Source organism: Xiphophorus couchianus, chromosome 22 (genome assembly GCF_001444195.1).
Source record: "Xiphophorus couchianus chromosome 22, X_couchianus-1.0, whole genome shotgun sequence".
Classification (NCBI taxonomy): domain Eukaryota; kingdom Metazoa; phylum Chordata; class Actinopteri; order Cyprinodontiformes; family Poeciliidae; genus Xiphophorus; species Xiphophorus couchianus.
In genome coordinates this window covers 3,865,619-3,882,112 of record NC_040249.1, presented here as the reverse complement: position 1 = coordinate 3,882,112, position 16,494 = coordinate 3,865,619, and the positions used below count along the sequence as shown (strand labels likewise).

The 16,494-nt window shown below is 39.3% G+C and overlaps 1 protein-coding gene across 2 annotated transcripts in view; it reads left to right on the top strand.

Moving 5' to 3' along the window:
• slc8a1b (solute carrier family 8 member 1b) overlaps window positions 1-16,494 on the top strand; it is a 155,673-nt gene that overhangs the window by 14,404 nt on the left and 124,775 nt on the right. For both annotated transcript variants that reach the window (XM_028006480.1, XM_028006479.1), the window contains exons 3-4: window positions 1,491-1,655; window positions 2,167-2,957. In XM_028006480.1, the coding sequence (XP_027862281.1) occupies window positions 1,491-1,655; window positions 2,167-2,957 (956 nt within the window). The remainder of the gene's footprint in view (window positions 1-1,490; window positions 1,656-2,166; window positions 2,958-16,494) is intronic.

Sequence of the window (16,494 nt, the reverse complement as noted above, 5' to 3'; positions counted from 1 at the left end):
GAGAACCAGAACTCAGATTAGAGTAGGACCCAGATTTGGTTTTAGTCTGAATTGTTTTACTTGACATGGCTAAAACATATTCTAACAATTTAATAGTTAGATGTTAAGTTAACAATAACACCTAATATTATGTAATATACCAACAAATAATTGAATAAACTATTACCAGTTCATTCAATGGGAATAACTTGAAATGTATTTGTTTTTTAGTTATGTTGAAAAGAATGCTTTACTTTTTTGTAAAGCCAACTTGTTCAAACGTGTTTTCTCATACTGATTTTTGTCCGATGCCGAGTCACCGACGTTCACATGCCACTTAAGTTCACTCAATTTTGTTTTATGACAAATTTTATTTTTCTTGTCTGTTACTGTAAAATGTTGGTCTCCACTCCAGCACAAGGTCAAGACGGTTTCGGTAGAACTGCTATATATATATATTTTTCTCAAAACTTCAACAAACACTAAATTAGGTTTAGTTTAATCACTTATAGGAACATCTCACACTGCATATATGGCTGCTAAGTCTTCAGTAAACACTCATCTTGCCTCTACTGAGGATCTTTGTGAGCTGAAGGCGGAGGCTATGCAGAGATTTGGCAGTTGCTAGTTTTGGGGATTAAAGTACATTAAATACAGTTACAAATGTAACTTTTTAATGCAGCTCAGTTTGCATTACACTGATAGACCAGATGCTGCAGCGAGCTATGCAGTCGCTCATTTGCTTCTATTTTATAAGGACATTCACAATAAAAGGTTGGAACGTTTAGCTGTGGTAAATGTGTGGTTCTCCCTGGTTGTTTTCTTTTTTACTAATACTTTTCTATTAATACGACGATACCAAGGTGTCAAAGTGCAACCATGCTGATAGTTTTATACAGCAGAAGTTGGAGTTACTGTTAGACAATAAGTAGTGTGGTAATTACCAAGATTTTATCATTATTATTTTTTTATCCTTCAAAGGACAAGTATTAACTACTTTTCTCCTGGCCTTTTTTTTTTTTTTTTTTTGGAAGGATTGTCTCGAATAACCAAGAAAAAATAAATCAGTCCAATTTATTACAGCCAAATAAATAACAATGTATAGAAACAACAGAGAAATGGAAATAGTTTACAGTTTCAGCACTGGACACCAACACTATGCGTCCTTAAGGGACAAACAGAGAGTGGCCCCCAGCAACATGATTCACTTCCTTTTTTCCGGCTTTAACAAAGCTACACCCTAAAGAGGGCGTTCCCCTATGCAGCCATTTCATAATGTGTGTGTGTGCGTGTGTGTGCACGCAAACAGATAAGATATAGATCTTGTTTTTAAATTTCATCATTTGGATCTGAAATAGAAAAATTACTTTCACCTTAAAGGAAGGAATGATCCTTTATGGATTTTGTAATATTTTGAGAAGTTTAGTTTTTTTTGTTTTGGTTTTTTTTTGTCTTGGGTTGCTGATAGTCATTGTAACTCCTTTTTTTCCTCTAAATAATTTTTTTTGTAGGTGGACATTGAGATGGATGGAAAGATGCTGAATTCTCATGGTGTTGACTTCCTGGACGGTCCACTGGGTTTGGACATAGATGAGAAGGATCTGGACGAGGAGGAGACCCGCAGAGACATGGCCAAGATCCTGAAGGAGCTCAAACAGAAACACCCCGACAAGGAGGTCCGTATCACAGCTGAAGGGATTCATTGTCACAGCTGCCTCACTTTGACTTTTTTCCTGGAGGTTTATTTCCTCTGTAGGAAATAAAATGACAAATCTGCAACAGATGAGATGAAGTCCAGCTTCATTGTAGTAATGAATGGTCAAAACTGACAGATTAAAGCAAGTTCCAAAGGAAATAAAGTAGCTGTGGCAACATGCTGGTTAAAAATTAAAATAAAAGAACCCTGGGATAACAGACCCACTCTGCTTTGGTCTTAATGCCACACAATTTTCATTCACAAAACATTTCAGCTGGTGAAGGATGTGCCGCTTGCTTAAAAGAGTCGCAAATATCAATGGTCAATCATGTGTATCTGTTAGACATCAGACTCCAGTGTATTTACTTTGCATCTCTTACATAGTCGGTAACGGTTGGCCAATCCATCAGTGATGAGGGACTCAATATATTTAAATCAAAATCGTTTTAACTGCTTTGGTGAAAATAATTCAGTTGTTTTCCTCTTACCAGGTGGAACAACTCATTGAACTTGCCAACTACCAAGTGCTGAGCCAGCAGCAGAAAAGTCGAGCTTTCTATCGGTGCCAGGCCACCCGACTCATGACGGGCGCCGGCAATATTCTGAAGAAACACGCTGCGGACCAGGCCCGAAAGGCAGTCAGCATGCACGAGGTCCGCTCGGACGCCGGCGACAACGACCCCGTCTCCAAGATCTTCTTTGAGCCGGCCTCCTACCAGTGTCTCGAGAACTGCGGCACGGTGGCTGTGAACGTGGTGCGGCGAGGCGGCGACCTGGGCAAGACCGTTTCTGTGGAGTACCGGACGGAAGACGGCACGGCCAACGCCGGCTCCGACTACGAGTTCACGGAGGGTGTGGTCGTGTTCAAGCCGGGCGAGACCGTGAAGGAAATCCGCGTAGGCATCATCGACGACGACATCTTCGAGGAGGACGAAAACTTCCTCATCCACCTCTCCAACGTCAAGGTGCTGACCTCCGAAGGCGAGGAGCCGGAGGAGAACGAGTCGGCCAATCACGTGGACTCCGTGGCCTGCGTCGGCATACCGTCGACGGCCACCGTCACGATATTCGACGACGACCACGCCGGTATCTTTACGTTCGAGGAACCCGTTTGCCACGTCAGTGAGAGCGTTGGCACGATGGAGGTGAAGGTGCTGAGGACGTCCGGAGCTCGCGGTGTGGTCATGCTGCCCTACAAGACTGTGGAAGGGACCGCAAGGGGCAACGGGGAGGACTTCGAAGACTCCCACGGCGTCCTTGAATTTCAAAACGACGAAATCTTGTAAGTAGCCCTTTGAGCACTATTTGATTTCAAATCGTGATTACTGCACAGTAAGATTTGAACGTTTGCAAACCACAATTTATGGTTGAGAAAACGAGCCTGTCCAGTTGTGTTGGTAACGATGTGGGAAGCAGAGATGTTGGTTTGATGTGGTGGCCACATGACGCGGCGTGGCGGACGGCTCTGCATCAGTAATCCAGGAGATCCAACAATCCCGTACCTGTTAGCTTCTACCCCCTCCCTCTTTCAATTCCTCCCCCCCTCCCCCCTAATTTCATCTCATTTATTCTCATTGAACTTCTCAAGCCTGCGATTTACTTCGCCATGCCGCTGTTCTCCCTGAGAGAACGCATTGATTTCTCCACCCTGTTGTTCTTGCGCAGTCAGCACAATGGCTTCAGCCGCCACTGCTCTGGGAGAATGGAGTTACTGGTTAGGTGGCTGCTGGTTTGAATTTTAATTAGACGGAATCTCCTTGTTGTTGGAAACTGAGTCAGATGTGCAGAGGCAACCCGGGAGTAGTTGGTTTTGCTGGAAAGGGCTCAAACATTCCACCAGCAGGATGTCGGTGAATGCCAAGAAGGAACATGTGTTTTGTTGACTTGAGTCTGAAGCACAAAAGCCTTTTAAGCCATAAATCAAGTTGCTCTTTTAGATGGCCTTATACCTTGTGAAAACCTCCCCGGGCAACTGACTGTTGCAAGCTAGTGGCTTTTTTTGTTGTTGTTTAGTCAGTGAAAAGGGGCTTTAATTTAAGGATCCCCGCAGTGAAAGGATGAATCTCCTGTTCAAAGCTTTACTTAACAGAGTACTTGTTGGATGGTGAGTCATGGTAAGCATTGTGATTGCTGTTGGACCACATTACAGGAAGCCTTTTGGCTCCACGGGTAAATGCAGCATCTGTAATCTTCGTTGTGAACCACTCGGTGTGGGAAACTTGATCCAAATATCAACCAGGACGTGGATCACAGCCACCAGGGTTTTCTTCTTAACAATGTTTTTACTGAGTCACTGAATTTGGATTTTAGGCTTCATTAGGCTGTATTTAGAACTGTAGTTTTTTTATTTATTTATTTTTTATTGGGGTGGTTGACATTCGCTCATCTACTTCCTTTATCATATGTACAAGAAAAAAAAATGCCGATCCCTCAAATTCCCATGATGCTCAGCTCTTTGTTTAAAATCATTTTCTGTAAGAGTTAAGATGTTGATTTCTCTTGTCGTTTTATTTTTGTCAAACACGACGTCGGTGCTTTCTACTCCTCTCCATAAATTTTTTCTTTTTGTCGTGGCCTTAAGATTTAAGCAGGATACAATAAACTCTCCAATTTCAGGAGTTTATCCTCGTATGGCTAATTAAGGAGAGACCTTTTTGACAATATTAATGCAGGACTATAATCTACTCATAAAAAAGGGATTCACAAAGATCTGTCATTGGTTATTTGACAGACCTCATTAGAGCTGACCTACTGCAAGTTCCTCTCCAATAACTCTGAAATGAGATCTTGAATTACGTTTGCTGATGATGTATTAAATGACTGCTGCAGGTTTACTGGACTCTTCGGATAATTAGAATGATTCATTTTAGGTTCTAATAAATCATTTAGATAAATCAATCTGAACTAATTTTAGGTTGGTGGTTTGTTGGAGTCAAAACGTGCTGAGATGTGTGCTACTTCTGTTTTACGTTTGTACGCTGTAGTTGCTGGTCGTTTTGCCCTGGTGGAGCTGGAGGAGTTTTGATGAGCTAAAATGTCTGTCGCTGTTTTCGCCCTTGGAAGTGGAAGTTGTTCCAAGTGTGAAAAGTCAGAAATGATGCCTAGAGTAGAAATTCCTACTGGGGACGTTGGAGGGTGTTGAGTAACTCCAGCTTCAGTTCCCAATATTCCTTTTGTGCACAGACAACAAAGTGGAAGCAGCAGGTCTAAATCTTTTTTTTTCTTCTTCTTTCTGGTGGATTTCATCATAATAAACTTGTTGTGCGTACAGTTATTGTGCCAAAATTGGCTCATTTAGTGTTTGGATGCTTATCATGGAGATATTTCATAGATTTTTATTGCTGATAAATAGCAAATCCCACCAGTTTACTGACTCACGATGAGAACAAAGCTTCCTGACCAAATCAAATGCAGCATTAAAGCTCAGTTAGTCCTTTATTTAAGCATTTAGGATTAACATGACCTACAGTAAACCAGAGGCAAAGTAGGATTTCTTGGAAACCAAAAGCTAACATGCAGTCCTTTTCAGATATTGGCTTTGCCTGTTTGACCCTCCAGGTAAACTGTTTGCTTGCAACCAAGACTGACTCAAGCAGGATTTTTAATCATATCTTTGAATGCAAAATGGAGTGGAAAGTACAAAGTTGTCGATATGAAAATAATTACATTTGCTAATGATTCTTCATATTCACATGCGACTGTTTTGTCAGAGACAGCGGTAAGCAGCCAAGTCCATCGATGTAACCAGAGGGTGGTTTCTAAATGCCTCCAGCAGTTGTCCGTCCTGGTCTTCAGCGGCTGTTGATCCATAATGAAACATGACATTTGGTTAGTAAGAGGAGCTGCTTGTCTTGCTGCAATTAACAAACAAACAAAAAAATAAAATAAAAAGCTGCGTTCAGAGTTGCTTATTATTGATAATTGGTGCAGAAATTGGGGAAATGACAAACATTTTGGTAAATAAATGAGGAAATTGCCCAACATATTTCCAAAATGTTTCTGGATCTGCTAAAAGTTATTATTATTATTTTTTTATTTCTTTATTTTTTTAAATAGAAATAATTTAAGACATAGTACATGCATAAAAATAACTTCAAGATGGTTTAATTTTAATGGCTACTCTTGAATTCACATTTGACTTTATGTTTTCTTTAATGCAGGACTTTAATGTAGGACTATAGATTTTTGCGTTTAATCTTTGTTTCTGTTAATTAATTTTCTGCAGCTATATTTCATTCGCACTAATATTACTTTGGATCACTAAACATTTTATTAGTGATGAGGAATTAATAAAAAATATGTTTAATACCTGCTTAAAGGCCAAGTTTACTCAATTCTAATTAAATATTACTATACTGCAGCAAAAAAGGTAACATTGGGGCAAAAAGGATTTTGTTACGCAAAAAATTATTAAGTAGAATACGACACAGAACATTTGATGCAATTAACGTTTTAGGAAACCTAATTACTGTTGACTGTTTAGCTCTAAAGGGCTTTATTATTTATCTTTTATCAAAGCTCTAGTAATTGAAAAACGTGAATTTATGTTTGAGAAAAGTAAGAAATGATGGTCTAACAATTTATTGGAGTCAAAGGGGGAAAAAAAGGTCTGTGAAATGTTCTGGCTTTTTGTTGGGTGTGATCGAATTCTCGAAATAACATGAACTAACATGAGTCGAAGTAAATAAAACAAAAAAAAAAGCACACATTACCCGTTTGCTTTATGGAATTACAAATAAAGACGGCTGATCTAAAGAAGATTGCCTGCAGATTGACTCGTGACGCGGATATTTTTCCTTCAATAAAGGAAAGGTCAATAAAGGGAGGCAGTTGTGAAAGATGAGTTTGACTGGATGTGGAGATTGGACCCTAAAAAAGAAGATAGAATAAAGGTTTGCCTTCCCAAAAGTTTAAATTTTCTTTATTGACTTTTTCCCCACTGCCTTGTGTTTCTGTCTCCCGTTGTGGCTGTAAGACACTCGGTTCAGTTTGTTTCTGGAACGGTAGGCGAGCGTGGACTTGCATGCATCGAAAACAACTGAGGAGCAAGATTGCCTCTGTGGTGAAAAGGGTGAGCAATGACAGCAGCACAAGCAAGACAAAAAAATCTTAAGATAAGAGAAATTCACATAAAATACCATTCCCTGTTTCCGTTGCTAATTCTGTCAGGCTAACACAAAGCATTTGACACGCACTAGTCACATTTTTCATTTTGACCCCCTCCCTAAAGTATGAAATATCCTCAAGTAGCTCAAGTTATACAATTTCCATAGTCAGGGAGCCTGTAGAGAAGCATGGTACAGTTGAAAATCAAATTATGCTCCCTCCTACACACACACACACACACACAAGCACGGACACACGCAGCGAGCAGACTGCGACTTCGCACTCCAGTAACCGGCATAAATTGGCCATGCGACACACACACACCTTCTCAAGGAAAGAAAAAACAATGTGTATGCGATATTAGATGCTTGTTGGATAGGTCGACTTTTATTTTGTCACCTGGTTGAACCTGAGCAGTTGTTCAGTTAAGAAATGTAATCAGAATTGGAGTCTGTCCAGCAGAATGAGTAGCAGAATAAACACAGGTTCTCTTATATTTTCTTTCCTTCAATCACCGTGTTAGAAGTGGATTATTGTTCGGCACGCAGAGTACTGCATGTGTTAAGAATTGCAGCATCTTTCCCAAACAATAATTCTGCTCGACAATTGTTGGCAAAAGTGTGCAAACTGATGAGAGTGTGCTTAGAAATGCTATTTTAACCTAATCTCTGTTGGCTGTTTTTCTCTAGACTCTGTGCTTTTTAAGTCATTATTTTTACTGTTAAAATAATAATAATAATAATAATAAAAAAAGGTCATGATTATATTTTTGTCGTATTGCCCAACCCAAAAGCTGGTATTTTCTTGAGCAGAATATTGTATTTCTTTCTTTTCCATGTGGCATTGCCTCAGTTGAACTGCTTTGGGTTTTGACCGTACCGTTTTAATGTCCTCCTTTCCTTACTCTTTCTACTATGCACTACTTTGTGCTGGCCAGTCACGTACAATCCCAGTACAACACACAGACGTTTGGGGTTAAATATGACTAAATGTGGAAAAAGTTATGAGGCGATTCAATGACATGTACCTCTATTTTTTCTTTTTTTTTTATAGCTTGACGTTTTCTTTAACTGCATTTTTTTGTGTGTGTGTGTTTCTGTTGTTCTCTGTTGGCCAGGACTCCCGTGAAGAAGAAGTTGTTTTTTTTTAATCATGGCAAAATAAAGGTTAAGTAAATACTTTTTGCAAGGCACCAACTAATCCCCCTCTACCAGCAGTGGACAGACTTGAAATCTGTTCGGTTTTTGCCAGATTGCGCGGCGTCTTTCGATTCGTTTGTTTGGCGCTGCCGAACGAAGCGGACCAGAATCTGCTCTGAAACGCAGACACAAACCCACACAAGCTGCGCTTTAGGAGGTGTGAAGGTTGTTCTCATGTTGCAGGGAACATTGTAAAACAACACCTCTCTTGGCAAGAGGCTCACACCTGTTATAGTTCGTGTTTGAGAAGGAGAAAAATAAAAAATAAAACAGTTGATCTTGTGATTTCCGTCACCGGGAAACTCAAGCGACTTACTCTGGGGACGGACTCGTACAAACCGTTTTGTTTTTCAGATTCTTTTTTTTTTAATTAGCGCCTTCTCAGATTAGCACTTTGCTCATTTTGAGAAATTATATTGGCTGTTGAAGGAAAATAGTCACAAAAAAGGTTTGCTTCACCCAAAATCTGCTTTCCATATCTCAGGAAGCAATGATCCCTTCTCTTACATACTTCCACATAAAGGTTATTTGGCAATGCCAGATGCAACCCTCTTGTTTATCGTAAACAACACTAAATCGCTGCGAGGATTGTGTTAAAATACCTTATTAAACGGATGCCTGAACTGGATTGCTGAGCGTCTTTCTTTCACTTCAGCCACAGACCTTTTTAGAGGAATTACAAATGTGGAAAATTAGTCACTCTGGCCACTTTTCGGAGTGTGACGGATGACAAAAAAGTGGCAAAAGAGGAACTCAGAGGAGAAGGAAAAAGGAGGGGAGGTCAGCAGGCCAGCTGCCTCCACAAAATAATATTACCTTGGCAACTGCCTGGATGAAGGGAGGAAAGAGTCATTGAGAAAGAGAGAGCCGCAAGAGGGAGAGAGTGATAGAGTAAGAAAGGTGTTGTGAGGAGAAGGGGGAAAAAAGAGGGATGGACCAAAGGGCCAGATGGGGGAGCGGTTTGTTTCCTCATTCTTATTAATTTTTTTCCTCCTGCTGCCAGATGCATCTTCTGATTAGCTTTATTTTCTAATTTAGATCTATCCACGAGAAGTGCGCTTTGCCATAATTAAATGAGGATGCTGAACAAGTAATTGACGTCCCGCCTCAGCGCACACTTCACGACTCTGAAAACTATTAGCTCCAGGGTACGGACCGTGACGCGCCGTTTCTTTTCAGGTCCAACAAAGACACAAGTTGTTCCGAGTCAAAATCCAGCGCCGCAGCTCCATCGAGCCTCTGATGTGCTGCAGCGAAGTGATTCCTCCGCCGTCATTCTTACAGTCGTGTCCCAGTGTCCCTTTTTCCAACACGGATAGAATTTGGTTTTCGTAGTGGATTGCTTAACTTTTTCCCAGTCACAAGGTTGCCATGTTGTCCGCTGAGCTGTCCAAATAAGCAGCCGCACCCATTTCCAGCAAAAGCTTGGGGTTTGCTTTTGCAGTTCACAAATTTGGATACTGACTCATGTGTGAGTTGAAAAGTGACTCTGGGGTTTGGAGATCTGTATCCTAAGAGCTTTTTTTTTTTTTTCCCCCTTAAAAGTGCTGTTTAGTGGTGTTTAAAAAAATCTGTTGTACTGTTTATTATGTTTGGCTTTTTTTTTTGGTATCTCACTAAAATGACTAGAGTTGGGAGTCCTCTCTAGTTTTCTAGAGATGTTGGTCACATTACTCGTGTTTCCATAGCAGTTTTGCAAAATACACTTATTTCAGTGCAGCTGAAAAATCACCTCATCGTAGCGCAAAAAGTAAAAAAAAAAAAAAAAGTTCTTATTTCTAAACTTGCATATTTCCTTTAAGCGAAATTTTATTTTGCAATTTTGCAGTTATATGGTCAATGGAAATGCAGCTACTGTTTCTTACAAGGTGGATGAATTTGTGTTAATTTTAGGTTTTTCCAAGTCTCTTTTGTGTCAAATTACTTCACACCACAATTTGATGTCTTTTTTTTGCCTCTACAGGCAAGTCAAAGCTCGCTTTTTAAAAATTTAATCACAATTATAGCTATAACAAGAATAGCAAAAAGAAATACCAGTTTTATGCAATTTTTTAAATACTGGTGGATCAGTTGATGATTTGGGGAAACAAGTAGAGTAATCTGTCAGTTTTAAGCAATCTGTACGCCGAGGTGAGTGAATCTGGTTTTCATCACTTTGTCTCAGTGGGCGTAGAAACATTTAAGTCCGATTAAACCAAAAGCTTGAACTGCCAAAGAATTAGCATAGCTGAAAAATGGCTGCTGTGTAAACGACTAAGCCACAACAGGTTGTGGGATAGTTGGTTCTTTCGTTAGCTGCAGGTCCATTTATTGAGGTGTAGCTCCTTATTCTTGCAAATCTGGGACTTTTCCAAACAAAACTGCTCATGTTTCTGGCAAGAGGTCGCTAGATTGTACTTTTTCTATGAAAGGATCCGCTTTACCAGTCAAAATGACAAGAGTGTGATCAGTCTAACACCACTGCTTTACCTAAAGTTTTGTTCTAGTCGGTCTTTTGCAGTAGGATTTATTCAAATTAATGAGATTACATTGTGGATTACAATCTGATTCAGTGACATAATTATGTTTTGCTACATCACAACATCAGCAGTTTTGGAAGACATAAATTTCTTGATCTTTTTTTTTTGTTAAATCTTGACTTATCAAATGTTCAGCTCAGATAAATAGAAGCTGCAGCTTGACACGTCGACTGAGACGTGCATTTGGAGCACGGTAATATGTCTTCCCTGAATTTGTGAATTGTGCCCACTAAGCCCTGGGAAGGCAAGTGGGACTGCTAAAGCCAATAAAACAAACAAACAAACGATAAGGCCAATGTGCCTGTATTTGCTCACACAAAGACTGGCAGTGGGTGATGGCTTTACGGTTTGCAGTGTGTAGCTTATCTAATCAAAATAAGAGCTCCAGTAGGATTCCCAGCCTGTCTGCCCCAAGTACGCTTTTAATGGCCGTATTTGAGCTGGTTAATGCTATCGTGCTGATGCTAATTATTTTTGCTGTGCCAGGTCCAGATGCAGGATCTGAATGTTACCAGACAATAGTGCCCCGTTTGTCAGAGTGTTGGTCTGTGTGTGGGATTGATTCTGATTTCTCCTGGGTTTCTCCCATTGGAGGATTTTTTTCCCCTCAATTCAAGGAAGCACCAGGGTATGTTTTTCTTCTGGCCTTGGAATCATCCAAAATACGCTGAACATCAGGAGTTCATACTCAAATGGACAAATCTAAATCTGCTACACTAGTTACATAAAGAACTTGCCAAGATTTTTTTTTAAATGACTATAAAGCCATTCTCAAACAATGGTAGCAATGTTTCTTTGTGTATTTTGTCATTTAGACCGTCAATTATAAGAGATCAGAAATTGTTCTTCCAAGGAGAAAAAGTGATATTAAGGGTTTTTTTGGTTTGTTTTTATTTGCATTTTTAGAGGCAGGAGCATTCAAATTAAATCTGTTTTAATGTTTTAGTTTGATGATTAATTTGTGTGATTGTGCATTTAAGAATGTAATTGGGTTAAGGAGGCACACGAAAATAGTTCCCACAAAATCCAGACCACATTTTCTGCGGGCAGACGCCAGCATGCGTCTGTGTGAACTCATGCGTGCTTTTGGATTTACTCATTAACACATGAACACTCCAGCTTGACTTGTTCGTTTCCTTTTCTTCCTCTGAATGCTGTTCCATTAGTGCCCCGTTGCCGTAGGTAACCACGCCAATGGCTGGTGCGCTATGCGGTCAAACGCTCCCAGTCGTAGTAAAGCTCAGGCTATTTCACGCTCCGATAGGCCTCTCTTTCCGTGGCTTTCTTTTAGTTTTCCATTTATTATACTGTACAGAGAGAGGGAGCGAAGTATGAAGACGGGCTGAGGAAAGGGCAGGAAATCAATGGATGTGTGGGGAAAAAAATTACTAATAAATACGAAAGGACAACAGGGGCGAGTAGGCAGGTGCATTGAGTCTATGAAGGGAAGTCGCCTTTAGAAACAACGAGTACAATTAAAGCGAGTCGGACAAAAACGCGAACACTCTTTGGGCTTTCAGATTAAAGTTTCTCTACTCGCACTCATGTTACGTCATTTCCTGTTTTTCGTTACCTTTCATTATTGTCTTCATAACTTATGGGTGAGAACAAGTGGTTAAGTATGTCTTGGTCAGTTTTCACACATTCTCCCAATTTTTATAGTTGAGTAGTTTTTGAATAAACACGGAAACAAATAACCGACAAAATGCTAATATCAAATGTTTAATTATTTTAATCGTTTTAAAATATTTCCTTGTGTCATTCTAATCTATTTGTGCCATCGATACACCCAAATAATTTAGTAACCTATAATTCAATATTTTGTCACATAATCACATTTCTTTATCAGAGACTGAATAGATAAGAAAAAATACTTTCATTGATTGTCAAAGCAGGAATAAAAAAATCTGACATAAATTCACATCTGGTTGGTGCAATTGCCACAAAACACATGGCTACTTTTGTAACATAAATTGTGCAGAGGTCACTGCGAATGTAAAGTCTGACAAGTCATTATTTGAGTTTCTTTCAGTACGGTAACAATTTGGTCCAAACTTGACCATCTTGGTTGAATGAATAAAAAAGAAATCAGAGGAAGGACAGATTTAAAAGCCTTCCAGGAGTAGTTCAGTTTATTCAGGCTGTAACATTTGTAGTAGATAACAGGAAGGCCAAGTGGAACACAGCAAAGATGCACCTTTTCATCCATCTGAGGCTTCAGCCTTCGTCTGTCATGGAACGGGATTTATTTGGAAATTCTGGCTGCTTTCTGGACCAAACAGATAAGATAAACACCAACACTGCCGTTTATGTAATGCTCACTGTACCTATTGCAGCCTGTAGCAGGAAGACAAGGAAAAAAAACCTGTTTTCAGGAAATATATAATTTACTGGCATTTACACCCAAAAGTCAAAGATGTACAAAAAAATTATGTGATTGGAAATTGGTGACAAAACTCTGATTGGTCTGATTTTGATTAAAAGAGAAATCAGTTCCTGCAGTGCAGAGCAGATCTCAATTTAAGATTCAAATTGCACAGATTTAATATGGATCATTATGCAGACTTCATGAATTGAACACATAAAATATACAACAATTTTTCTTTTTCCTAAATTGGCCTGATTAAACCTGATTAAAGCACATTCCAATTGGAAGATTCTCATGAGCCTTGCAACAGGACCGGAAAGTCAAACATTTGATCTGGGAAAAAAAAGTTCAAAGTTGCATTATGTGAATCTTAAATGTCACGTTCATTACTCAGCACACTGAAAATAATAACTTAGAAAATTGTAAACATAACAGTTGAAACAATCTTTGTCCTTGATAGGATAAATCTGGATTTTTAAAGTCAATTGAGAAATCAATCGGTAAATGGTATCTGTATTTCCACCCAATTTTACCTTTAAATACAGAAAAGAGTCTCCCTTAATGCTTGAGCGCTTTCAGCTTTGTTTTATACCGCTTTATCGTTTTCTCAAGTTGTGTACAAATCAGAGGACAAAACATCCGATCTTCTTTTTGTCTTGCAAGCAGCATCAGTGGTAGCAAAGAAAACAGATGCAAGTGTTAAAAATAACTAGACCAGCTAAGCCAGATTAGGGCTTTAAAAATTGAAACGGCCAAAAAAAAAAATAGTGATGCTTTGTCTTTCTGGAGCAGGTGTGATTTTGACACCAGCGCGAGTGATGTCATAGCCTGACAGCTACTCCATGTGTCTGTTGTGTGACCTTTCAGTAACCTGGACTCATGATGAACAGATTACATTAGAAAGGATCAGCAAGCGTCCACAATAAAGGCGTATTTGAAAATGAACTTAAGTTTGAGCTTGTTGGATTGGCAATGGCAAACATAGTTTTGTTTTGTTTAGTTTTTTTTGGTAAGGCTTTCAGTATTTTTGTAAAAGCATTAAAATGCCAACCTTGTAACAGTTTCTCATTAAAAATGGCAGCCTAAATGATGATGATGATAAACGATCCAGTTTGCAATACTAACCTCTACAAAAAGCTGTATGGCATAAACTTGGAAAATGTGTCTTTTCACTCCTCTGTCTTCTTTAGTGCTATAATGCTCGGTAAGAAGCCTGACTTTTTAAGATCTTATTCTCTTTTTTTTGGCACCAGAGGCCATTGACAGTCACTAGATAGGAAATGGGTGGTGGGAGGAGGAGGAGGACAAGAGGAGCGGATGTGCAGAAAAGGTGCAAAGGCCAGAAATCGATCCCAGTATGGCTATGCCATCCCACAGCCTCTGCACCATGCTGTGACCCTGATGTCACATTTTAGGAATTGGAGAAAAAAAAAAATCCAAATACACAAAAATGAACTCATCCATACACGATAGTAAAAAGAGATGCTATTATATAACAATTCAGCTGCTTACTTTATTGTAAACTTTTTAAACGTGTTAAATAAGACCTCAACATTGACACTGAAACCCTATATCAGCTTAAAAAAATAATAAAATAAAATAAAATTGGGTTGCGTTAACTAGCTATTCACTAATAGCTCGTTTACACAACACAAGCAGGAATTTAGTCAAGTCATCAGTTCCTTCCCATAAGTTGCCACTTCATCCCAACTTTCATTTCGGAACTGTCCAACCATTGCCTTTCCGTTTGTCTCTTTGTAGTTCAATATTTTTTAAAATAAAAATGATCATAAAAAGGCCCAAATTTCTGATCCGTGTCTTAATTGCTAACGCTGATGAACGACTGCTTTTACTTTTTCGGACACAAAAACAACCAAAGAATGAATTGGTGAAGGTCCAGAATCAACAGCAAAGCCAACACCTTTTGTCAAAATAGTCCGTCATGTGTTACTAATGCCCAGTTCTCAAGTCTCCACCCAGGAATAGGCTAGACTGAACAGGAAAAAAAAAATCCTAAAACAAAAAAACATGCCAACCCATCTGTTCATCTGCATTTGTATCAGTTACCGTTGTGTTTTTTGTTGTTTTTTTTATTCTAGTTTATTTAGCATACTTCTTTTTTCAGTGAGTACTTTGTCGCGGGAATCAGGTTGTTCAGATGTTTATCATTAACAGCTACAGCAGCAGGCTTCTCCTTTTATAACGCACCTCATCTTTATCAGTGCACTTCCAACTTGGTCTAATCCTTTTTTGGAAAACTTCTCCCTTGTTGCCATTTGACCAAAGCTATGCTGGCTATGTTTACATGCTGTAAACAGAAAATGATCACACAGGGTAAAAGAGAGGGAGGCAAGCAGACGGGTGTGGACGGGGGACGGAGGGTCGAACAAAAAAATGCTTTCGGGCTGGGGAGCGATGGGAAGCACTTCTGGGTACTCGATCATGTACATGACTTGAGAATCTTTTCATACTAAGATAGGTGTACAAAGTCAGCTACAGCAGAAGTCTGGCTAAGTGGTCTAATCCATCATTTATCACATGTGATTACAATGGAGCAGATATATTAGCCTTGTTGGATCCCCGTGCTTGCGCACAGCTCCATTCATCAAAAATGGGAGAAGAGAATGAAATCAAGTAGAGGAGAAAGTGATTAATATGTCTTGGATAAAAAAATGCCTGTATAAAATATTAATGCAGCCCAGGAGCATTATCAGACTTAAAACTATGGACAGTCGTGACAAATCAGCCTATGGCTGTCAAGGGATGGCGCAAATACCACTTGTAGTAATTGGTTTTCCTTTGGTGGTACTCTGAAGAAATACTGGTATTATTTGCATGATAAATCTAACATGATCTGAGATGGAGTGGATGGTATTACACTAGGACAGGGGTGTCAAACTCCAGTCCTCAAGGGCCAGTGTCCTGTAACTTTTAGATGTGCCTCTGCTGCACCACACCTGAATAGAATAATTAGGTCATTAGCAGGACTCTGGAGAACTGATCTACACAAGGAGGAGGTGATTAAACCATTTCATTACAGTGTTTTGTACCTGTGGCACATCTATAAACTGCAGGACACCGGCCCTTGAGGACTGGAGTTTGACACCTGTGCACTAGGAGGAAGTGATGCGTTCAATTTACATTTAAAGTCCAAACTTGGAACAGGGAATAATGACAAACCAATGACAACCAGTTTCGACTCTGAGCATGAAAACCAACGGCCATTACCAAGACAAGGAAATATGTATATATATATATATATATATATATATATATTTTTACTTTGGCTATGATTAAGTTTTCTATTTAAGTGTTTTTGAATTAAATTTTCTAGGTTGGTGTCTGTGGGGAAGTTAAAGGTTTGCGAATCAGTAATGTAAAGAAGGGGTTCACAAAATGTTCCATGCCATGAAATGGCATTAGCTACTGCTGGTAAACCCAGAGACGAAGCTACAAAATATGTAAAGCAACACTGACTTTTAAAATGTTTGTTCGTCTCTTCTGTTCACTATTCAATAATCATTACTTTCATTTAGCATAAGGATGGTTCCTTCTGTCGTTTTCCTGACAGAAACTTTGCGCTTGCTACGTTAGCTTGAGGAGCAAGCTAGCTTGTTGAATTTGACT